The following is a 15,956-nucleotide window of genomic DNA, read 5'->3' on the forward strand; positions in this document are numbered from 1 at the left end:
TAAAGGAACCTTCTAGCATAGGCAATGGATACCATTCTGCAAGATCGTTCTAACTTGGACTTCTATGCTCTTCCACCATTCGATATGGCCAAGGAAAAGCTGGATTTTTTCAGACTTGTCAGAAGGTTACGACGTCCCTCGTAGTCCTGTTCTGAATTGTAATATATGGTTTCCAGTTTGCTGTGATTGATTGGTGGATTCTCCCAGAATCCTTCCACCTTTTGTAACTTCTTGAACAATCTCACTTTAAGAGACACCATCAAAGGTGGTACAGTCTTACACGGACAGGCTTTGGGTTGTCTGGGTGCTTATCAGGAAGAAGAGGTTTTTGCCAGCTCTACCCTAAGCTTCTAGGAGTGCCCGCCAGCTCCCAACCGATTAGTTAGCTGGCAACCAGCTCTGCTGGCCCCACCTACAGCCTTGCGCCATCTCAGTACACCCAGCACCAGTTTCCAGTCGTCTGGTGCCAACTCTCCCCGCATTCTTGACTATGGGGAAGAGTAAGAAGCTCTCTTTTATGCAGGAGTTTTCCGGTATGACCTGAGCAGGATTGGAAGCATAGGGGGTCATTCATAACCTTTAGTGTTCTGGCACCCTCCATCTAAGAATGTATGGTCCTCTCTTGTGATTGGACTTAGTTTTCTGAAGCCACTCTTAGTTTCAGGAGAGCTTTTGGCCTACTTTTAGTGAAAGCTAGAGACATCAGTACAACCTTTACCTAATTAGCTTTCAGGCACTGTGCCCCTGACATCCAGTCTACAATCGACCTTTTCTGAGACACTATCAGATGTAGGATAGCATTTTCCTCCTTGCAAGGAAAGCTAAGGACGTCATAACAGTTTCTTCCTCATTAGCTTTTGGGCACTGTATGCCCCTGGCATCCATTCTACTGTACAATCTACCTACTGGAAGTGTAGTCGATCTTTACTTCTCACTTTTTTGAAGAAAGTTAAAACATTGTTAGATTCCTGCAGTACCTAGCAATCATTTTTAGTAACTGGCATGGCACTGAGGAAGGAAGCATAGGATTTTCTCCTACTATATATTCACCTTGTAGTAAGGTGCCAAGATTTGTGATAGCCAGGGGGTACAATGTACCTGGAGCACCCATCACTTTCAGTGGATGGGACGTGGTCTTTATTTCAGTGCAGGTGACAGCAGTCTTATCTGGTTATACTTATTTTGGTACTGCGCCCAGGGCAAGGGCACTTTTTGATGTACGTCTTGTCAGCGATCAGGCATATCCTCCATTGCTAGACTCCAGCTAATGCATAGGCGACCCCGGAACCTTGGGTGGTCAAGGTATTGAAAGAAGGTTATGCCATTCCTTTCAAGGAGAACCCTCCTTTGGCCAAATCGCCAATTGTACTACCAGTGTACCCAGTGGACTCCGAGAAATTTGTGGCCCTTTTGCGAGAAGTAGAATCCTTTCTGCACAAGGGGGCGGTGGAGTTGATCAAGGATCAAGAGTTGGAAGCGTTTTGCAACAGACTCTTCGTAGTCCCCAAGCATTGGGGGGCTGGAGGCCTGTATTGGACATCAGTGCTCTAAATAAGTTCGCTGTAAAAACGAAATTTCACATGGAGACAACTCAGTCGGTCATGTCGGCCATCCATCAGAGGGACTGGATGGTCATGCTCGACATGCAAGATGCTTACTTTCATGTCCCAATACATCAGGATTCCAGAAAGTTTCTACGATTTGTGTTCCAAGGGAAAGTTCTCCAATTTCGGGCCCTGTGCTTCGGCCTGTCCACACGGCCCCACAAGTATTTACTCGGATCCTTGCCCCTCTTTCCAAATGGCTTCACCTCCTTGAAATAAACATCTCCTGCTACCTGGATGACTGGCTTCTCAGATCTCCGCTGAGAGAGAAATGCAGAGGACTTAATGAAAACTCTTTGCCTAACAAGGGAGTTAGGCATTCTGATAAACATCCGTAAGTCACAGACAACTCCAACTCAACAGATTCTCTATTTGGGAATGACTCTGGACTCTGACTCTTCAGGCTTTTCTCTCCCCAAGAAGAGTCGCCTCCTGCCTTCAGTCCGTCAGAGAGTTCCTTTCTCTTCAATTGTGCTCAGCGGCTCAACGAATGAGCCCCTTAGGAACGTTAGTTAGCCTCAGTAGAGAAGTTTGTGAAACTGGACAGACTTCACATGAGACTGCTCAAATTCTATCTAAGAGCAAACTGGAGCAGGAAAAATCAGGACTCCTTCATTTTTCCAGTCACATTGGAAATCAAACAGGACTTCAATGGTGGTCATACGAAGACAGGCTTCACAAAGGGAAGTCCCTCCTTCTAGTGAGTCCCAACAGATTTTTACTCTGACGCGTCGGATCTAGGCTGGGGAGCTCATTTAGGGAATCACAAAGTGTCAGGAACATGGTCGGAGGTTTTGAGGAGTTCCCATATCAATATAAAGGAACTGAGGTTTTGAGGAGTTCCCATATCAATATAAAGGAACTGAAGGCCATTCATCTGGGTCTCCAGTCATTCTCGACTCTGGTGGGCGACAAGACAGTAACAATTCACACAGACAGTACGACAGCACTTTTGTACATCAGAAAGCAAAGGAGGGGGACCCACTCGTTCTCTCTTTATGAGGTGACGAGGGAACTTCTGTTTTGGGCAGATCGGAGCCAGGTTTCGCTACGGACGCGGTTCATCCAAGGGAAGATGAATGTTCTGGCACAAGGTCCGAGTTGCCTCAGACAGTTTGGAAGACAGATGTGGTGCTCCAAGACTGGACTGGCCTCAGTGTCTACCCCTTCCCTCTCTTCAGCATGATAAGGGAAGTAACAAACAAATTAATGTCTCACCAAAATGTCTTGATTACTCTAGTCGCCCCCTTTTGGCCGAGAAAAAATGGTTTCCGGACTTGAGACGACTGCTAATAGACTTCCTGAGGTTCCTGTCACAAAAGTAGTCACTGCTCAAAAAGCCCCACTTCCTCAGATTCCATCAAGGATTGTTCGCTGTGGCCCTGGCAGGCTACAGACTGTTGAGCGTCTCATCAGAGTGAAAGGATTTTTGAAGCAAGCAGCAGGAGCTATTGCAAAATGCAGATGGCCTTCTTCAAACAAGCTCTACCAATCAAAATGAGCAGTCTTCAACGGATGGTGCAGATGCCATAACGTCTCTTCTTCTGAGACCTCTGTCAGTCAAGTAGCTGATTTCTTACTGTATCTGAAGACATCCGACCTCATTAAATCTTTCGATTCCATCAAGCAACCAAAATCGAATGCAGTCTCTTGGAATCTAGATGTCGTCCTGAAATAGATTTCAGGCCCCCCTTATGAGCCTCTTCACTCTGCCTCTCTGAAGGGCCTAACCGAGAAAACTCTCTTCTTGCTAGCGTTGGCTATGGCCAAGCACGTTAGTGAAATCCAAGTGATTGACAAGAGAATTGGATTTTTGAAGGGGGATGCAGTTTGCTCCCTTTCGCTGGGATTCCTTGCCAAGAACAAGGACCCTTCTAACCCGAGGCCCTGTTCATTCTCTATCAAGAATTTAATGGACATTCTTGGAACAGAGGAAGAGGAGAGATTTTTATCTCCAGTAAGAGCCCTGAGATATTACCTTCAGAGGACTGAAAAAATCAGGGGTCCTTCGAACATCCTCTGGTGTTTGGTCAAAAATCCTTCCTGTCCTCTCTTCAAGAATGCTCTTTCATTTTTTCTGAGAAATCTGATTGCCAAATCTCATTCCCAAATTCAAGAAGAACTTTACAGGCTTTTAAAGTAAATGCCCATAAAATTAGAGTTATCGCAACCTCTCTTGCTTTCAGACATAACATGTCTCTTTCGAGTGTCCTGCAATCTACCTTCTGGGGCCGCAAGTCCGTGTTTGCTACGCACTATCTCAAAGACATAGAGACCGTTTTCAAAAATTGCAACACGGTAGGACCTTTATCTATGGCTGGCATGGTGTTGGGAGAGGAAGCTTAGGGAATCTTCTGTTCCTCTGCTTTCTTCACCTTGAATTAAGGTTTTGAGTTTTGGGAAACCTGGAGATACGTTGTATCTGGAGTGCCCACCAGTTTTTTTTATCAGTGTGGGTAATGGTTTTTAAATACGGTGTAGGTAGTAGTGTTGCGGTCCTATTTTGGTCTATGCCCAGGGCAGGGGCATCTTTTGTAACTTTGCGAGCCACGGGTGTACTTTCCTAACTGCAAAGTTCCCACTCGTGCAGGAGTGACTCTGGGCTATACAGTCACGCTTGTTGCGAGACAGGAGGAGCGCTGACCAGTAAGGAACAACAAACATTGTATCAATGCTGGCAACTTTTCTAAGCCAAATTCATTATCTTATTTAATGTTTTGGTATAGAGTATGTCCAAAGATCCCACCTCCTTCCAATGTGGAATCAACTGTGTAGTTACTTGTTAAGTCACTTATATAAAAATGACATTTTTAGGATAAAATAAAGTTTTATATATACTTACCAAGTAATTACATGATTGGAGCCCACCCTTCTCCCCTCTCTTGGACATAAGGACGCAAACGAATCGAAGCTTTCTGCCTAGTTGTTCTTCACAGTTCCCGTTAGTGGTCGGGGCATGTACCTACATCAGAACAAGCACCAGTGCTACTGTGAATTTTGAAATTTTTAGGCTGCTGTAGGTAGGAAGCTCATACCTATGTAATTATTTGGTAAGTGTACAGTATATAATACTATATTTTATCATAAAAATATCTTGTTTTGTATAATACATTCAGCCCTGTGTGTATACTTATTTGATAAGTAATTTGTTGTTTATATGGTATGAACTCCCTGAGAATTGTATGTATGGCATGAGCTCCCTGAGAATACCTGTAGTTGGTTATAGTTTTTTTATACATCAGAAAATTAAAGTAACAGTCTCTGACAATTTATTTTGAAAAAGTGTGGGAGAGGCATCAGAGGCAACAACTTTGTGCTGCTAGGAGAAATGCTGAATCACTGCCCACACCAACATTTATGTGTCTTGAGCACTTGTCACATTTGTGATGCCAAATATGGCATCAGTCAGCATCAAGTGATCATAGTGGATGTACTCTGATATGATGCCAAATGTGGCATCAGTCAGCATCAAGTGATCATAGTGGATGTACTCTGATATGATGTTGTCTTTTCCAGTACTGCAATGATAACATTTACAAAATAGTACTTTGATGAATGGGTTGTGAATATGCAAGTGAGTTCTGAATTGTTGCATTCTTATTGAAGTGAATGAGTGCAACCGTGATTGTATTCTAGTTTTTGAAGTGTTTTGGAAATGGAAAATGTTGATGACTGTGCCTGAATAGGCAATTTTGTTAATGTATATAGCAGTGATGACAATAAATGCCTGGACTGGATGCAGGTTATGGTGAGCACCAAATATCTGTTATTATTTATACCTCATCCTCTTTCCCATTTTTCATGTTTTGCTTGATATTTTCTGTGAAATGGAAGGTATTTATTTGTAATTGTGTTGAAGGGATTGTTGTTACAGGCTGATGGGGTAGGTGGGTTCCAGTCATTTGCAACATAACCCCATTTTTTCCATAAAAGAAATGCAGTTTGTTGTATGGCATTTCCCTTTATGATTGGTCTTGATATAACGCAACCCACTCAAATCTTCTTATAAGGTATATAAGTTAAAAAAAAAATACTGAAAAAACATTAAAATGGGCGTAAAACATTATACGTAAGCATAGCACAATTTTATTAGTCTTTTCTTCTTATTTTAGACTTTAAAAGTTGCAGACTTATTTACCTCTTGTTAACATCAGTCTTTTCTTCTTATTTTAGACTTTAAAAGTTGCAGACTATTATTTACCTCTTGTTAACATCAGATCTAAGTCCTTGTATTTACCTTTGAAACTGGATGCTTTCTTGTGCCAAAAATATTGTTCCATTTTAAGTCTTGTTTTGTGGCTACAAACTTTTCAACTTTATTTTTGAGGGCACTTTGACCTACTCATAATAGCACAAGTAAAGGTGATATGTATGTATCTGTAAAACAAAAAATTTATTGAATTATATTTTTATTTTTCAGGGAATTTTTCGTGTACCTGAACAAGATGTATTAATAAAGAGAATTCCTGATATGCAGAAGGCGGTATCGAACACTCTTCGAAATATTCAAGTAACTCATAGGTAAGAATTCTTTCGTATGATGGGCATTGGTAACTGTTTTTTTAATTCTTTTATCAATCATTGTTTTATTTTGGTTATCAGACCAGTTACATTCAGATTATAAAAATTTGACAGACTTCCAACCTAAGCCATTATACAGTACTTTTATAATCAATGAAACAAATAAAGTAAACAAGTAAGCAGTAATTGCTCTACTGTATGCTAAAAACAGTCCAGTGAATTTTCCTTGAAAATTTCCACTTTAAAAGTCTCTTGTATATAGTACTAGCTGATTACCTGTCACCCTTTGCAGATGTATGCAGAAGTACATCACATTTTTATGAATTCTAAATTGAGATAAATACCAGTAATTAAAAACAAATGTTCAATCAGTACATGCAGCAAACCTGAGGGCTCTTCTCAATGAAGGCAAGCTGTTAACGCGAAGGTAAATGTAAGAGTTCCTGAACAATTTACTGGCCAAAAAATATTAACAAAAAGAAAGAAAGAGAGGAAATATGATGAGAAATGCATGTACAGTATATTACTGTATAAGTAAGAGTTAAAATGAAAAATTCATAATTATTCACATTATTTACTGATGTTAAAAATATGATTGAGTACATACGGACTCAGTTGTCATGGTGGAATCTAATGTCAGTTTTTACTTCATAACTGAATGCAGTCTTATTGGATTAAAAAAAGAAATTGCATTAATGACAATATAAGTAGAATTGTTTGGTTGCTAATATCTATAGAATGCTGTAAATTACTTGATCAATTCTTTCTTAGTGGTAAAATCTTTGGTAAAATCAAATTCAAAGATGAATAATAGCCCTTTGCCAACTGAGAATGGGCCACACAAGTTTAACACATTGGTACTTACTGGTTGGTCAACCCCATAATTTTTGTGACAACTACCTAGCAAAGTGTCCAAGTCTTGGGGACTGGAGAAAATATTTCCTCTCAGGTACTAGGGTAATTACCTAGTATCCAGAGTTTTCACAGGATTCTGTTTTCAACTCCTTGTCAAGTTTGTTGCAGTGTGGTTTTTAGTTATACATATAATTTTCTGTTTTCAGTTTTTTACCTGCATTAATGTATCATTTTATGGATATAAGGCATGGGATTTTTTTCATATGTGCATAGTTAATATGGCAAATCTTTTGTGAGAAACATTCTGTAAAGAATGTTGTAATGATAATTTTTAGCAAATAATATATTTCCAACATGGACGACTAACTTTGTGATATCAACATGTAGAACCCATTGATATCATGGAAATACCTTGCAATGTTAATAATAATTTGTAATGCAGATGTCCATATTTCTGTCTTCACACCAGCTAATTAGAATTTAAAATTTACACCTCTGAATCTTGTGAATGCAAATATTCCTCTCAAATTAGTATTATAAATAAATGAAGTCTAAAATAATAATGCCCTTGGGACATAATGTTCTGTTTCTTAAAATAATTTCTTTTCAAGTTTTTATTAATGTGAGGAATGTAAGAATTAATTTTATAATGCAGCTCCAGAAAAAATGATCATATCTTTTTTATTTCCATATTTGGTTGATTTAGTGTATTTATTAATTTATTTTCAGAAAGTATCAGCCTTTCTTTCTTGCGGAAAATTACAGCCAGCAACTTCAGCGACTTGTAACTGCACTTGGGGACTATCATGGAACCCATGGTTTTCCGAAATCTTGGCCTGCGTCATTGTCATCTTTACAGCTTGTAGTTGAATCGTAAGATTTGTTTGTTTCATTATTATGGAGTAGGTACAGATTACAGTTACTGTATTTATAAATATGAAGTTCAGTCTCTTGCAAAACCAAAGCTTATTTTAATGGTAGAGCAGGTATATCCCTGTTATTAATTTTAAAGAGAAGTACAGGTATTGTAGTTCTTTTCATGAAAAAAAAGTCTACTGAAAACATTTAAAATCTTTTAGAAAAAAAAAATTACCCTGCTATTTTTTCAGTTGCAAAGAGAGGTAAGTGGTGGTTAATCCTTTTGAGATTGTGATGATGTCAAATGACGTACATATTTCATCCAGTGAGGTTTTTATGATGTCATTTGTAGCAAATGACATTTCTGGTTGGTTAGTGGGGGTTAGTGTAATTATGTCTACTATATGCAAGTAGGGGTTGTATAAGATAAATATCATTAAAATTTCCTAATATATACCATCTCTCATGTCAGTAGTTGTGAAAGTTAGGGTTACTATTAAATGTTACTCACCTCAAAGTTCTTTGGTGTAAATTGTAAGAATTTTTCCAATTTCATTAAATTTCTTGTAGTGAAAAAATGGCAAGTGGCAGCAGCAAAGAAGTCAAAGGAATGGACACAATCTCAGCATGGTAAAGTGAAGTAGCAAAGTTGTTGAGGAAAAATGGGCAAGCTGTTAGAAGGACATATAGAGAAATTAAAGTTGACATGAATGAACATGAACAAGAGGTTAGTGGCATTACTGAAGGACTAATTTAGAATTTAACATAATACTGTAGGTTAGAGGGTCTTGAGAAGACAGTCCCCCAAACTGTCAGCAGTAAGAAACAGTTTACTAAAAACTGGTGACCCAGTGAGTGATAAACCAACTAAAATATATGAAAATATAACAAATGAAGGTAAAGGGCCAGAGGAATAGGGAGAAGCATAAGTAAATAATATACAGTATAAGGGAAAAGAGCATGTGGTGCATCCAGTCCTATGAGAATTGAAAATTTTCATTGCCATGAGCTTCATTTGCATTACAATATTAATACAGTTGTATAGAAATTATATTAAGAAAAAGATTGCTAGAGCATGGACAGTACTGAAGCAGAGGGTACCAGAAGGAGTTCTCAACCTAGTGATGTTACTGTACCAGAACTCCAAAAACTAGAGTGAAGAGGGCTGTTTCATGGTAATGGCAGAAGCTACTAAGGAGTACAGAAAGGGAAGATACTAGGAGAGATAAAGTTGCTGTAGAGATGATAAGTGATATGTATATACTGTAACTCATTATAACTGAAATAGGTTATCTTGTATTTCAGAGCAGCGGGACCCCTTATGCTTTCTCCAACTGGGCAGATTTTGACACCTTCTTCATGTCCTCCTTGGCTTTTAGTAAACTTTATCACCGAGAATATAGAGCATGCTCAGCAAAGAATACTTAGTTATGAGAGGTAGGTACCCTAGCCATTAGTCGAAAGAATGTATTGTTAAGAATATGTAGTCTTGTATTTTGTATATCTTCAGTGAGTATAAACTTATTTTTGTCAACTTTAACAAGTAGTTTAATCAATTAATTAATAATCATTTCACCCTCTGGATAGTAAAATGACTCCAGGTTATGTTTATCCTGTAAAAAACAAAAGGCACAAAAGGTCTTTTAACTTCGTGTATCCTATTACCATATATTATTTTTTGGTTAGCATGGATGTCAGCATGATGCAGTGGTTCATTACCAATTTTTGTTTTGTTTTACATGAAACATACAGCCTGTTCCATTATTTAAATAAAATAATTAGCCTGAACAAACATTCTATATAGACTGAGGGTCATTCCCATTTCATTCTATATTTCTGCTTTACAGAGATGATAGTCTGTTTTCTTTTCCAAGATTTCAAGTTGGTAAAAATAAAAAAAAGGACCTTGTTTAACCTAAGCACTAATATCCTTAATAGTAACATTGTGAATGATGATAGATGTATAATGGAAGGTTAAAATACTTGTATGTAAAATAAACAGAAAAAGGCATAAGGAACAATATGGGCTAGGGAAGCCTGGCTCACTTACAGCACTTCCATATAGCCACAGTATTACTGTAATAAAAGAAGACAATATTTCATGGTTAGCCAAGTGTAGTGCATGGTTACTTTGGGTGTCTAAGGAAATTAATTAAATATTCCTTTTTTCTTCAGACAAATCATAAGAAGGCTTACTAGGTATGTTGCCTAGGTATGTTATCCAACATTATGTAAATAAGATTAGTCAGAAAGTAAGCAACAGGCATGAACAGGAAACCTCTCTTTTTATACAAAATAAATATATGTACTGAAAGCAGAATAGTCACATATCACAGAAGCAAAAATACTCTGAAGAGGCAGTGGACAAACTAGTAAAAAGAAAAAAAAATTGAGAGTCAAAGTAATGATGAGCATGCTTGAAGACTGAACAATATTACATAGTAGAAAGTACGTAAGATGTGTGGAGTTATTGAATACTAACCATCCACATTGGTGATTTTAATAAAGCTAGTGCAGTTTAGAAGTTAACTTTTGCCAGGTACCAGTACACAAAGCCATGATAGGCAGTGGAAGGGTAGATAGTTGGCAAAAAATTTGTAATAGGGAACTTCTAAGTATGCATGTGGTGACCCACCTCAGACGCAAGCATTAGGCTCTGCAAGTCTATTTTAAGAACAGTGAATGCCATGCTATTTCGTGGACACCATAAATACAAAGCATCCACTGGTATTCAGAATTTTAGTTTGTACATCTATATGTAATGGTGTCATGGTAGTATAGAAGGTAACTGTGTTGAGTATTAGTTCACAGAATCACACAATTTAATAGAGACTTCAAAGACTGTCACACACATTGTAATAGAGACTTCAAAGAGTGTCATCAAGCAGGATATAGAGTTTGATTCCATTGCCATTGAGGGATGAATTTCTGAAAATTGAATGAGAAACTATCAAGGCTTTGTAAATATCGGAGTGGGCAGCTGGTAGTAATCAGAAATTTTGGAACCCATCAACTTAGTTCTTCCATTAGTATACAACAGTATGCAAAGATGGAAAACATGTCAATTGCCATCAGAAGGAAAACTTGGCAATTGCCACCTGAAAATTAGCCACACAAGTGTTTTTAATGGCTTGTCAATCTCAGTCATTTCATGTTCCTTGAAGGTACTGAAGGGTATTCTTCAGGACTTGAAAGTTTGTTTTTCTCGAAGTACTGAGATGTAAAGGATACTTACTATCTACTGTATCCTTAAATCTCAGAGAAAGTGCTTTTCAGTTTGACCAGCCTTTTCAATTGTTGAGGTTGGTCTTCACAAGAAGCACATAATTTTTATTGGAAAGTTTAAACAGTTTTCTCAAATAAAATTTCCTGGCATTTCTCTGGAGGGAGAAAATTTTTTGTGTGTCTGCCATCAAAGGCTACAGGGCTGCTTTGGATTTGGTTCTGCTCCTAAAAGATATCGACCTGTCTTCTTCATGGGAAACCCCAATGCTACTCAAAAGCTTTTAGCAGTCTTGTTTTCCTTGAGAACTTAAACTTCCTATTAGTTGATGAGGTGAGATGAATTTAGGCCAAAGGCCAAGCACTGGGACCTATGAGGTCATTCAGCACTAAAATTGAAATTGAAAGTAAAGGTTTGAAAGGTGTAACAGGAGGAAAACCTTGCAGTTGCACTATGAATCAGTTGTAGGAGAGGGTGGAAAGTAAGGTGAAGAAAGAGAATATGAAAGGAGGACAGGAAAAGGAATGAAAGGGGTTGCAGCTAGGGGCCGAAGGCACGCTGCAAAGAATGTTAAGTAATGCCTGCAGTGTACCATATGAGGTGCACTGACGGCACTACCCTCCTACGGGGTCCTCCTAGTTGGGATCTGACTCTGGTGCCAAGTAGTCTCACTCAAGCCCCATTCGGGGTCCTACTAGTTGGGATCTGACCCCAATGAACCATTACAACAATCTTCTGACAGACTTGACCCTTAAGGGTAGCGCACGCTTACATAGAAATAATGCTCCGATTTTTATGGAATTTTTATATGTTATACATATATATAAGGTGATGTTCCAGGAAAAATTTGAGAGTGATCGGATGATTATTTTGGATTTTATTAAAAAAATAAAAAATAAATAAAAAAATTAAAAATGATTCACCTCCTTCATTTTTAGAGCTATTGCAATGCGGCTTCATACACAGAAAGTATATCACAGTATGAAAAAAATAATGGGAAGAGTTTTTCTACTTTTCCTTTTTTTTTTTGGATGGGGGCGAGGGGGGATTTTCCCCCCAAATTTGTATAATTTGATTATCACCGGTTCCTCGTCAACCTAAGAAAAAATCTAGCCCCAAACAAATATTCGTCTTTCTTTCCTCTTTCCAATGGTATATTTAACTTTAAAATTGGCCTAAAAATAAAAATGTAGTTTGCGTTTGAAGTGCAAAAAAGTGAAAACTGAGAAAAACGACCGTAAAGATCAACAAGTGGTTTTTTTGGCACTCATGGAAAAAACTTACCTTAGAGCATTATTTTGGTGATTTCTGGCTCCAGGTCACCCCCTTCCCTCTATAAAAGGGGTATTATTCACCGAGGTGAGGGTATCATCAAGTACCACCTGACTCATTGTTGCCTTGTTTGAAACTAAGAAACTAGAAGTTTAGTAGCTACCAGGCTGATATTCTTGACTCATTTTCAGTCGTTTTTTTCACTTGTTTGGTCTTTTTGGTCTTTGGAGTTTGATTTTCAAGCCTTTTTGTCTCTCGAATGAAGAACTTCTTTTATACTTTCACTTGTGCCAAACAGATGTGTTAGCAAGTTGAATTTCTCATAGCCAAAGTTGTGTTCAATTTCCTCAATATTTATCTCACTCAATTGATGGTGCTGAGATTTCCCATTGCTAATTCGCTTTGCTGGGCACTAACTGTAAACCTACACAATTGGCACTTCATTAAAATATCAGTATCCCATCTATTGGCAGAGAATTCGACCTGAACTTTACCCCTGCAATTTCCTACCTTGCACTAATACCGACACTATTTTATCTAACCGAGATTTGATATAATGAACTTGTCATCATATACTCCCTTTTCATCATCCTTTATTCATTTCATCATCTGTGAGCGTATTTTTGAAGGTGAAAGTATATAGATTGTATTTAGAGTTACTGGATGTAAAAAAAGACAGCAAAACACCGAAATAGCGGTCTGCTGAGTAAAAGTGTTCTTTTCAACGTGGTGGCAACCCTGTCTCCTACCACGCATTCACCAAGGAACAAGCCATTGTTGTTGCCAGACACTGCCAGACTTAGGAGATAAGGTGATATAAAAATCAAAATAATGAATAAATTAGGCGAATAAAGGAAAAAATGACAATAGTCATTAGAGCCAAACGTCAGCCCTACCTACTCACCGTGTGGGGGCGAAGGCCCAAAACCCCATCAATTTTAATATTTCAAAAAATGCTTTGGTCACGTGATAACGAAGGTGTTGCTCATGTCTTACGGCCATTTAACCATTTTTTTAAATTTCAAAAATATTCATAAAAAATCTGAAGAGTGCGCTCCCTTTAAACCAGTCTTCTTACTAGCTTTGGCTTCATCGAAGAGAGTGGGCGAACTCCATGGTCTCTCTTTTAATGTTAAACACGAGGGGTTGGGGGTCGGTAGCCTTCGAATTTGTCCCAGAATTCGTGGCTAAGACTCAAAATCTTTTGGTTCATGATGACAGATTTGAATCCATCCCTTCTTTGGGAGGTTTTGTTGATAACGACCCAGACGAATTGCTCTTATGCCCTGTCAGGGCACTGCATGGTTACCTAAAAAGGATTCAATCACCTCAGGCTGGGGTGTCAGACTTTTTGTAAGCTCAGGCCGGATCAAGAAAGAAGTGTCCAAGAATACCACCTCCTGGCTTCGTGAGGTTATTAGACATGCTTATAGTTCTTCTACAACCTCAGATTCTAACTCAGTGTGTGCAAGAGCATATGATATTAGGGTTTAAGCCCTTATTAGCTTTTAAGAACTTATCTGTTCATAGGATTTTGAAGGCTGGTACTTGGCTTCGTCAAACTACCTTCACATCCTTCTATCTTCGGGACATTGCCCACAGGTCCTTGGACACTTTTTCCTTGGGTTCGGTGGTGGCTGCTCAACAAGTTGTGATTAATAATTAATAGGTGAATGATGATATACTAGTAAAATTCAGTGTTAAAATATGAACGCAAAAAATGAAGAATGATATTAGATAGAACCAACAAAAAATAAATATATATTAAACTTTTATATTCAAAATATATACTTAGTATAAGAATGAATATGACTAAAATCTTTACTAAATACTGTATACTGAAATCATATCTTATTAAAATAACCAGATTCTTTCAGATAACTCATAAGGTTATATACCTCAATGTCATCATTTAAAATTTCTAAAATAGTATTCCCAGTTAGCAAGTACTTTACCCTAAGGCGATTAAATTTAGGACAGTGCACCAGCATGTGCTCAACAGATAGTTGACCACCACAGTGAGCATAAACTGGGGCACTGACTCCCTTTAAAGTAAACCTATGAGTGAAGCGGGTGGGTATGGCCAGTCCTAAGCCGTGTTAGGATGATCTCAAATCTTCTGTTACGATTAAAACCCGAACTCCAAAAATCGACACTTTTTCTAATGTTTCTGTACTTCCTATTTGTGGATAAAATGGGGGAAGTCCATCTCTGCTGCCATTTTGTACGAATGTATTGTCTGATGACTGGACGCATATCCAAATGTGGCACCTTATTAGTTAAGAAATCACATCTTGCAGCATCCTTTGCTTTACTATCAGCCAGTTTTTTCCCTTCTAGACCAGTGTGCCCAGGAATCCAACAAAACTTTGCTGATTTGTGGTGAACAGAAAGATAAAAAGCCATTCCTGAGCCTTTTGAATTAAGGGATGGGTAGGGTTAAACTTCTTTAGGCCTTCTAAAACATTCCTTGAGTCACTGTATATCACTGTGGATTTAAATTTCTTATCAGATGCAAGATTTAAAGCATCAACTATGGTTGTTGCTTCAGCAGTGAATATTCATGACGAGTCTGATAACTTTTTTATGTATGATTCCCCCTCACACACCACTGCACATCCTACTCCATCTTCCAATTTTGATCCATCAGCATAGATTTTCCTGTCATTTATATGCCTCTCATCACGCTCCAAAAACTTGTTTCTGACTTCTGCCAGACAACCTTTCTTCTTTGTCTCTTTAATGCAGACATCTATTGCTGGAATAAACCATGGAGGGATAGCAGGATGTTTCACTTGTAGGATCTACTGCATTTTTATACTTTCATCCTCCAGTTCACCCAGCTGTCTGATTTGAAATGGTGTTGAAGATCTAGATCCAAAAAGACTTGAGTCACACTGTTTTAAGATCTCAAAAGAAGGATTCTCCTTCAAGCTTTTCAGCTGCATGGTGTGTCTCAGACCTAGCTCATGCCTCCTCAAGTCCAGTGGTAGCTGATGGGAGTCTACATAAATACTTTCAATTGGTGACGTTCTAAAAACTCCAGTGCAGATCCTTAGCTCCATATTATGCACAGCGTCCAATTCCCTAAGTTTGGTCTTTGAAGCAGATGAGTATACCTGGCACCCATAGTCTAACTTAGATAAACATACTGCATTATAAAGCCTTATCAGCATCCCAATTAAAATTAGATACTACTTTTAAAATATTTAGTGATCTCTTCACTTTCACTTTTAATTGGTCAATATGATTATTCCAAGTGAGCTTTTCATCAAAATCCATTCCTAAAAATTTTACTTCAGTAGAGTAAGGTAAAATAATTCCATTTAAGATAAGAGTTGGAATGGTTTCCTTAGTTTGGCGTCTGCAGAACCGAACAGCGACAGTTTTAGGTTCAGAAAATCGAAACCCTTGCTCATTAGACCACTTGTTTACTTAACAATGGTTCTTTGCATGAACCTGCTATTAGATGCTGCATCATATCCTGTGCAGTACAGCGCCAAATCATCTACAAATAAAGAGCCTTTTACTGGTGATGATATCTTTTCTAATACTCCATTAATGGCAATAGCAAAAAGGGTGGCACTAAGGACACTACCCTGAGGAACTCCCTCTTCTTGTAA

At 38.2% G+C, this 15,956-nt stretch overlaps 1 protein-coding gene across 2 annotated transcripts in view; it reads left to right on the forward strand.

Moving 5' to 3' along the window:
• Nucleotides 1-15,956, forward strand: part of LOC136833435 (T-cell activation inhibitor, mitochondrial-like) — a 104,081-nt gene that overhangs the window by 48,269 nt on the left and 39,856 nt on the right. For both annotated transcript variants that reach the window (XM_067095596.1, XM_067095595.1), the window contains exons 6-8: nt 6,025-6,125; nt 7,710-7,853; nt 9,144-9,275. In XM_067095596.1, the coding sequence (XP_066951697.1) occupies nt 6,025-6,125; nt 7,710-7,853; nt 9,144-9,275 (377 nt within the window). The remainder of the gene's footprint in view (nt 1-6,024; nt 6,126-7,709; nt 7,854-9,143; nt 9,276-15,956) is intronic.

This window comes from Macrobrachium rosenbergii, chromosome 51 (genome assembly GCF_040412425.1).
Source record: "Macrobrachium rosenbergii isolate ZJJX-2024 chromosome 51, ASM4041242v1, whole genome shotgun sequence".
NCBI lineage: Eukaryota > Metazoa > Arthropoda > Malacostraca > Decapoda > Palaemonidae > Macrobrachium > Macrobrachium rosenbergii.